Raw genomic sequence first — 9,286 nt, 5'->3', positions numbered from 1 at the left:
CTTTCCCTATTGTCATTGAAAGCTAAAGTGCCTGTAGTTCAGAAAGGAAGTCCTGACCTGAAAACTTTGATAGGAACTGACTAGTGCTAATCATATATCTGGCTAGTTTCCATGTGACTTAGTACAGATGTATCTGTTACAGTGATCTGTTGAAAACATAAAATATTAAATGGCCCTTGGACTTGTACTGCTTTCCACCTGTGTGGTGTGGTGACTAGTTGAAGATCACTACAGTGACATAACATGAAGTCCCAAACTACTTAATATTCTTGCATTTAGGTGCCAACCAGTTTCAGGATATACTTGAATGAAAAAAACAAAACAACAAAAAATCCAGCCTAACTCATGTAGAACAAATATACTATAGTTGACTTCCATTTTGATGAAAGCAGTTAACTTGAATTCAGTTCTTGGTCTTTATGATGATGTAAAATCTTCTTGTCTAGGCCATGTGCTGTTTTATGTTGTGAAACTTTAGCACATGAATCTCAATACTTTGTTTTTTAGGATATCATTCCCTAACTCCTTTTGGTAGCGTTGGCAATTAAGTGCCACTAAAGGGGTTATAGGTGGGTTATAGGTAAGATAGACGAGGTTGATCTAGGGTTCTTTTGGGGTATGTTTCATCCAGACTAAAATGCAATATCCCTTTTCATGTTTTTTTCTTATATGATGCTTTGACTTATAGACCTGAATGAGAAGAATAAGCAGTGATAGTAGCAATAAGTCAGTTGGGGCAGTTAGATGCTGTGATATTGTATGCTGTCACAATACTGCCTTTCTTTCATCAATATTCATCCAGGGAGCTTATGAACATACTCCACAACTCCTTTCAGAAATAATGAACTTAAATGATGTTTTTGATTCACAAGATGCTTCTGTCTAATTATTTTCTGCTTTTAAAGGAATTTTATATCTTAAATGCTCTTTAAAAGAACCTGAGTATCAGAACACTTGAATTTACAGTTCAAATTTTGATTTCTGTGCATTGCTGTGTGAATAATGCAGGCTTTTTTGTGAGCATTAGCTTGGCTTCCATGTGTCTTTAATCAGGGGATCTCATGAATTACAGGTGTCTTTGTGCTAAGCTAAGTAAGAATTGTTTACTTTTTTCTTTCCAAATCCCACTTCTGAGCATATTTGTGTAACAGGTTAGCATTGTTTTAACATACATGTGAAATAATTCAAAAGAATGTTTTTTTACTTAGCTGTGAAGCTGTGTGTTTTACAAGTGCATTCTGCTAAGAAGCAAGATCCAACTGAAAATTTTCAATTCCCCACTAATTATAGTTTTACCTCCACTCTTACTTAGCATTCATCCTACTTTTTCCTTTTTTTTAAAATGTTTTGCTTTTATTTGTAGAACCAGGATGGATCATGTATGCAATCAATCAGCCTTGTCCTTAAGCAGGACCCCAAGAGGCAAGTGACTCTGACTCATTCAGGAGATGTTTTGGTATATGACCAATACAAAATTAACCTTCCTTATGCAGATGGTAAGAAATAATACATAAACATGTAACTCATATCAAGCACTGTGATACTGTCAATATTGCTAACATACTGAAGTGGTATATAGATAATATCAATGTTGTTTTTTTTTTCTGAAAAGTTTGACAAATCAACTGCTGACATACTTTTTACACTAATAGTAGGAGTTGTGCAGTAGCTGTATTGTGCTATTTTGTGCTATCTCTTATGGTAAGATTGAGTGTCTTCTGTCTCTTAATGAGTCCAAATGCTGTCCCTCACATTTACAAAATTGATTTGTTCTTTTCTGAGGGGAAATTCTTTTCTCTGGTTCTTGAACTGAATAAATTTATTTTTTATTTTTTTTTGTAAATAACTCAAGTAAATGTAAGTAGAAGGAGCCCTCTTGCCCCTTTATAGAAGACCCACAGATTTTCAGACAAAAAAATTTCTTTTTGCTTTGTGTTTTTACGTGTCTCCATCTGGAAGATACTACCAAGTGTTCTACATATGCAGATATGACTATGAGATTCCATGTTAGCTTCTATGAGACCTTTATATGCAAATAATTAGTATATGTGATGTCTTTGAGGCCTTGGCTCTTTGGGAATTTCCTAAAAAAGGCTTTAATACAGGAAGTATGTTGCTGGTGTTAGGATTAGGTTGTCTAAAAGAAACAAATCTACAGGGTTACCTGCAGTGGTTTTATCTTTAAATTGATTTGCTTTTAGTTAACCTTTATGAATATTCCAGTGGACTCTGGATACATTTTTCTAAAGTGTGGTGAATGTCATGAATTTCTTGTTTTCTTCTTTTAACTCTGAATCAGTGTAACCTTTTGTTGTAATTTTGAAATCAATGATTAGGTGAAAATAGGGCCCTCATAGGCAAAAATGTAACTTGCATAAAAATTATATAAAACAAAACGAGTGAAATTAAAAGAAAGGAAGTGCAAATTGCAAGCTGGTTTTCTTTGCCTTTGCTCTTACTCACCAGAGTTATTTGAGATACGGAAACTCTCCTCTGTGTTTCTTCAAGTCAAGACACACATTGGATTACAGATACTGTATGACAGAGAAGGACTGAGGCTTTACCTTCAAGCAGATGGACGGTGGAAAGATGATACTGTGGGCCTTTGTGGAACCTTCAATGGAAATACCGAGGATGATTTTTTGTATGAATAGCTGCAAGATTTTTATTTACCAGTATATGAATTTCTACAGTTAGAGTGGTAGATCAAGTGTGTAGTGAAGCTGAATGAATAGATACAAAAAATAATTTATTTTGAAGTGTTGTATTAGTGAGGTAGGAGGTTTTAGTTCACTGACAGAAAACCTATACTTTCAGGGATACCAAGCCAGGTTTTGCTTACAATATTTTAATATAAAAATACAGTGACACGTATATGACTCATAAATGCTAGTTTGTCTGAAAAGTTTGGTGCAACATATGGAGAGGCCTAGGTGAGGGACTTTTTGCTTTTCTGCAAGCCTCTTTATCTCTTCTCAGCTCCCATTTTCTACTGCAAGTTCTAATCTGCTCTCTCTGACAGAGCCTCCATTGTTTAGTGTCTGCAGGCCAGCAACAGGATTTGGCTGTTGCTTGAGCTTTGGTTTGTTGTGATGCACTGAAAAGTGGTTAGAGCTGGCTGGGCACCACAGTCAAGACTGCTGTTTGTCCAGCTTCTTTGCAGTGTATTTCCTACAGATAAAGAACAAATTTCTTTCCAGAGGATTGAGCACCCTAATGGAAGTGGGAGGAGGAGAACTTGAATTTAGAGCATGACAGAACATTTCTTTGACCAAGAAAAAAAAAAAATTGAACTTCTTTTTATTGAAACAATTCAAATTTTAAAAATAAAAATTAATAGAAAAATGGGGAAAATTTCCGTAGTAGTTCCCATTTAAAAACACATAAAAGTATTCTAGTGGATTTTTTAACAATATCTATCATGCAGATTAACAAGTATTATCAGAATATTGTTTATAATGAGGAAATATACAGACAGGATCTCAATGAAGAGGTATTATTTATGTAGTACTACTTAAAATATTTATCTGTTTGAAGCAAATAAGTTTTGCAGTGTATTTTTCATTATGGTCTTTAGACTTATTCTCAAATAAGTTAGAAGTTGTTCCATAGTTGGTATTTGTGGAAAAAAGTCCTTACACTACAGGAGCTTATGAATTGTGCTGAGACGTGACACAAACTATAATGTGGAAACATCTGGACATGTGCACAAAATGTCCAGATCCAGACCAGATTTGAGAAACTTGCCGTAGGCAGTGCTGTCTTTTGCAAGACCTCCACCCTCAGCTACTTCACCAGAAGTAATACTGATGTTTGTATGTATAATGCAGTCTTTTCCCCAGACTGTGACATCCCATATTTAAACACATGGTTTCAATCATTCTTCCAATGTGTTTATACTAATGTATTCATATGTCTTGGTTATTTTGTTCAAAGTCTTTCTATCTTTCAGCTTTGCTTACCTGGGCCTCATTGATGTATCTTTAATTGCTTTTGCAATTCTAGCTCTGGACCCTTGAATTTCTGTTCCTTTCTCTTTCTTGCAGGGACTAGAGAGCCTAGGGACTCAACTAATCAGGATCATACAGGAAATTATCGGTAGAGGAGAGATGAAAAATGAATTGGATATCACTGAGGAGACAGAAGTATGAATAAGATAGTGCAGACATTCAGGACAGTGATGCTCCCTCCTTCTCTCTTGGGAAAATGCAACATGGACTGTTTTGATGTGTACTTCCTTCCGAAGTATCTAATGGCTCTAGAGCAGATACTCTCTTTTGTTTCTGGGCTTTCCCCTGAAAAGAAAGAGTCAAGTCCTGAAACTTAATCTGACAGCGCTTTACGGGAGAAGGCATGAGAATATGGAACAGTAGAAGGGAATCTTGAATCAGCCCTTCTGAAAGGGGGTAAAGGGGGTGGTAGAACTGCAACTATTCTGTAAATTCACGGTATCTTTTGTGACTGTTTTCTAAAAGATCTCCAGTTGGAGTAACTGAAAGCACACCAGAGCTGTTTGGAAACACATGGAAAACTTCATCGGCATGTGTTCTTGTGCATGATAGTTCACAAATGGATCCATGTGATATTCATCTGCAGGCAGGTGGGCAGTGAATTGTGTCAATTGTTATTGTGTCAATTGTGTCAATTGTTATTGACAAATACATACTTACTTACTATATCTGAGCCAGTTTCCGTAGCAGGATCAGGTGAAGTAATAACCAGTCCTACTCACTGAAAAATTAATGCTTAAAGGTAGCATTTATTGAGCTCAATCCCCTAACAAAGCATATAGTATATTTTGTGATACCTGCAGAGGCTCTTGAAATACCCCTTTTTTGTTTCTGGTTTGCAGATACAATGTGTTAAGTTAGACAAGTATTTAAGTTTGGTAATATGTCTAGCATTGGTGAGGTTGTCAGGTAAGTTGGAGACTCAAAAAAGTATTGCAGTATTCATTTCTGAAAATACTGGAAAAAAAAAAGAAACATTTGATTCAGTTGTCTGCTGTGGAGGAGTATGAGTAGGAGAAAGACCCTTAAGCACTGTCAGCCTTTAGATTCAGCTGAAAGGGTCCAGCTGGGGACAGATGGCTGATGCCATGAGGATCACAGGTGGTCACTAAGACATCCTTTGATAATGATGAACTTTAAGGATCATTTGGTATATCCATTTCACAATTCCTACCACTTCTTGTTTTAGAGTTTATGTGCCTTTAGGCAATGTACAGAGGTAGGATACTAAGATTTTGTTTGTAATTTCAGTAGTGCTACGAAATCGTCGTGTCTCCTACTACAATATTATCCTATATTTTGAGTATTTATACAATGTGCAGCACTAAACAACTGCATTCTTTGTATTGGATTTGGACACAAATGTAAAAAAAAAGTGGCCGGTACAAGAAGTAAAAAAATGTGGAGAAGTAATTTTGAAGTCCTAGTTTATGTATCTCTCATTTTGTGGGAAATACAAATTATCTCTTTACTAATATAACATTATTTATTTTGACCACTATTGCACAATGACTTAGTGCATTCAGAATTAAAATATTCAGGTGGATCCTGTGGTGTGAGCTTCTTGCATAATGATTTCATACTGCTTTTGTTCTCCTGTGCAACAGTGTTATCCCAAGCTAGCAGCTTGGTGTCGTTGCAGCCTTATGCTACTGAGACAATGGATTGTTCTTTAAAATACTGACCTGTTGAAGTAGTTACTGGAAATGGTTTAAACTGAAGAGATCTACAGTCTTGTGTGTTTATGAAGGGCACTGCCTGGATTGTGTGGCATCTGTTTCCTAACCCACATTCCTGAATCAGTTGAAAGATGGGAGACAGTAGGCACTGTTTACATATTGTGAGGTTTTCCAAATACTTGAAGATAATTCCAAGAATTTGAGTAGCTAGTTTCCTTTCTGTCCTTCCAAGTAGTTGTATAGATACCAAAGATAGAAAGATAGATACGGCAACAGTATGTAACCATGATCAGTTGCATTATATTGAAGACACTTTTAATGCCAAGTCTTTTTTAACTCCCTCACTGAAACAGTGTTTAATCTGTTATTTATGTAGCCTCTTATGCAGCAGAAGCTTGTAGCATCCTTACGAAAGAACTTTTTGCTCCATGCTACCCCTATTTGAGTCCTGTTCCCTATTTTGAGCAGTGCAGAAGAGACACTTGCAAATGTGGACAGCTTTGTTTTTGCTCTGCTCTGGCCCATTATGCTCATCATTGCCGAAGATTTGGAGTTGTAATAGATTTCAGAGGAGGTGTCCCAGACTGTGGTGAGTTGCCTAATTACTGTTTGAGGACTTCAGAAATACAACCAGAAAACAAAATTAGTATAACCTTTTAAATGAGAAATGAATCAATTTTTGCATGATCTTTTGTGTGTGGGACAGGTTTATTTTTTTTGTCAAGACAGAATTAGTACCAGACAGAATTAGAGATTTTGAAGGATTGTTCCTTTAGATTTGGCTTTCTTTAGTTCTTTTGAATTCAAATCTTTGCACTGTTTCTTAAATAGTTTGGAGGGCTTCAAATGTATACGGAATTAAAAACATGTCTGTATCTCTTTTGTGGCTTTCAGTATCTTGTACCCATTTTGGTATTATTCATGTACTGCTTAAATAAATTTTATCTTTTCCTTGTAGGTGCTAGGGTTATCTAGTTCTTTAAGTGAACAAGATGAAAAATTACAGTGATGTATTTAGCAATTTTAGCTGGATTATTGTCAGCTTCTGCTGTCTGACAATCCCTATTAGCTTTTTTACTGTCAGTGACACTGAAACACTGTGAGTGCTGAAATAAATGTAGATAAATTGGAGTTGTTGATATTTAATTTAAAATGAGTGGAAGAAGTAGAGATAGCCAAAGGTGACATCTTTGCTCTGTAAAGCCTCAGAAGTAGAAGGATAATATTTTTATTGATTGATTTATTTAGTTAGTTAGTTTACACGAACTTCTGGTGATATAAAAGATGTTGATAGTAGTGTCATCATGTAGTGTCCTCATCCATGGTTTTAACATTATAGAATTGGAAACTGTAAGACAACCCTAAACCATTACCCCTGGTGTTTCAGAAGGTTTGGCTCCATAAACAAGGCTGAAAATCCTTTCCTAAGGAACATTTAAGAATTTAATATCTGGTAGCCTTCATTACATCATTTAATTATCCATGTTGTAATGCACGATAAAAAAGAGTATTTTAGAAAGTTGATTTCGCTTAAGTATCTTAAGCTGGAATACCCGTATGTATATCTGAAAAAATTGAGTTGCGTGCAGTCATCATGGCGTGAATGGCTGTGTCCACTGTGGCTGAACAAATAATCCAAACCATTTCATTCAATTCTACTTTTCTAAAGCAAGTGTAGCTTCATTAGAATATATTAAGTCATACTTTTAAGGTTTAAAATGTGTGAATGTTTTTAGTATTTCAACAACTTAAGATAAGTTTTTTAAGTAGAGCTGTATGGGAGATATATATATGAAAACTTGAGATGGTATTGTGCAGCATCTGCAAAGTACACACATTATTTATTACTTGTAAAATTTTCTTCAAGATGTTGTACCTTTCCCAAAGCCCATGCACAAGAGCCAAACATTTTGAGAGTTAGAGGGGGAAAAAAGCTTCAACTGTTCAGTTTCCCCAGTGTAAATCTGGATTAACTGTGCAGCTTCTTTGTACCTGTTATTACTGCAGATTTACATCTTTGTAGTTTATACAGCGTAGTGCCAAGATAGCAATTTTAGCAGAATTTAATGTGACTGAGAATGAAAGAATAGATGCTTATCATAAAACTGTTGGGAGGTACTTGAGTCTCTTGCACTGTTGTTTGAGATATTTGTTTCATTTGGACAGCCCTTTCATGTGAAGATACAAAGGAGTACAGTACTTGTGTATCTACTTGTGGCAGGACCTGCCAAGCACTCTCTGTGCCAGAGACATGCAGCAGTGATTGTGTTGAAGGCTGTGCTTGTCCCTTTGGAATGTATTTGAATTCCAAGACTGAACAATGTGTAAAGAGGTATGTTAAGTTGCAATTCTGATGGAGACACTATTTTAGACCACTGCATTTGCAAGTCAGAGTGAAAAGCTAATAAACATGTAACTTTGTCAATATTATGCATCTGTTAACTTGGTAGGATCTTAGAATTACACAGAAATGTGTGTGTTGATAAGAAATACCTCTTTTGTAGTACTAACACTCATCCAGCATCACCAAAACTAGTTGCTACATATTGTCTGGGTTTTGGCATGTGAGAGATTCAAAAGTTGCCCATTGTTGTGTAAAGGTTCTGCTTTGTTACTGATTTAGTTTGAAATGTGCTGCAGTTATATGGCAGAGTTGAGATAAATTTATTGTATTAAAAAAAATGAAACTAATCAAAAACCCCAAACACCCAACTCAAAATAGTCACCAAAATCAACAAAGCAACTAGCTGAATTGTGAACAGCAATTAAATCAGTGGGAGTATTTTCTTCCTTCAATTTTTGTTAATCACAGTTAGATTTTTATTTTTATTTTCCCTCTCTGCTCCAGAAATGAATGCCCGTGCTATTTTCAAGGAATTGACTATCCCCCTGGAGAAAACATTATTACATCTTTGGGCAAATGGTAAGATACATTTTGTATCTTATATTTGTTGTTTCACCTGACTGGTCTCTTTTTTTAAGAGCATTGTCAAGTAATTCTGATGAGCGTGTTGGTTGTTGTGTTGTTGTTCCATTACTTTTAATCAAACATAGAGAATAAATCTGTGTCAGTTTTCTCTGCGTTTGGACAGAACTTCTTTATAAGCAAGGTTTTCAGGCTGCTGTACTTATAATTCAATATACTGAAGAGCAAAGCCAAAGAGAAAAGCCACTGGAATTTTCTAGGTTCATACTAATTTGGAGAGCTCCAGAAAACCCCAGGTATTTCTTGACTGTCCATTCAAGTCTGTTCAGGCAGACCTTCATTGCTATTCTTGTTCCCTATACAAGATAATAAATCCATTTATGAATAGCAATTTAGAATGTCTTTCATTAGTATAAATTAGAGTAAAAAGACAATGTGGCTTTATCAAGTAAGAAAAAATGCAAATATCTGCAGGCTGCAGCCAAAGGTAACTACGTATCTCTGTTACTGTTCCTAACATTTAGTGTTTGTTCTTGTCCTTTTGCTCTTCCATTTGCATCGTTTTAGTCATGACATTAAATAAGAACTTGTTAAACTGCTGTGGCTGCTGACAGTTGCATCCTTTTCAACAGTTAGTTCTGTCTGGAGAAAGTCTTAAATAATATGGACAA

At 35.6% G+C, this 9,286-nt stretch overlaps 1 protein-coding gene across 1 annotated transcript in view; it reads left to right on the top strand.

Annotated features, from left to right (window-relative positions):
- OTOG (otogelin) overlaps positions 1–9,286 on the top strand; it is a 96,689-nt gene that overhangs the window by 22,413 nt on the left and 64,990 nt on the right. Inside the window, exons 13-18 of the mRNA XM_009995393.1 lie at positions 1,364–1,496; positions 2,467–2,644; positions 4,476–4,600; positions 6,066–6,278; positions 7,856–8,021; positions 8,538–8,612. Coding sequence (XP_009993695.1) covers positions 1,364–1,496; positions 2,467–2,644; positions 4,476–4,600; positions 6,066–6,278; positions 7,856–8,021; positions 8,538–8,612 — 890 coding nt within the window. The remainder of the gene's footprint in view (positions 1–1,363; positions 1,497–2,466; positions 2,645–4,475; positions 4,601–6,065; positions 6,279–7,855; positions 8,022–8,537; positions 8,613–9,286) is intronic.

Source organism: Chaetura pelagica, unplaced genomic scaffold (assembly GCF_000747805.2).
Source record: "Chaetura pelagica isolate M959 unplaced genomic scaffold, ChaPel_1.0 scaffold94, whole genome shotgun sequence".
NCBI classification, from domain to species: domain Eukaryota; kingdom Metazoa; phylum Chordata; class Aves; order Apodiformes; family Apodidae; genus Chaetura; species Chaetura pelagica.
This window is presented reverse-complemented; position numbering and strand designations above follow the sequence as displayed.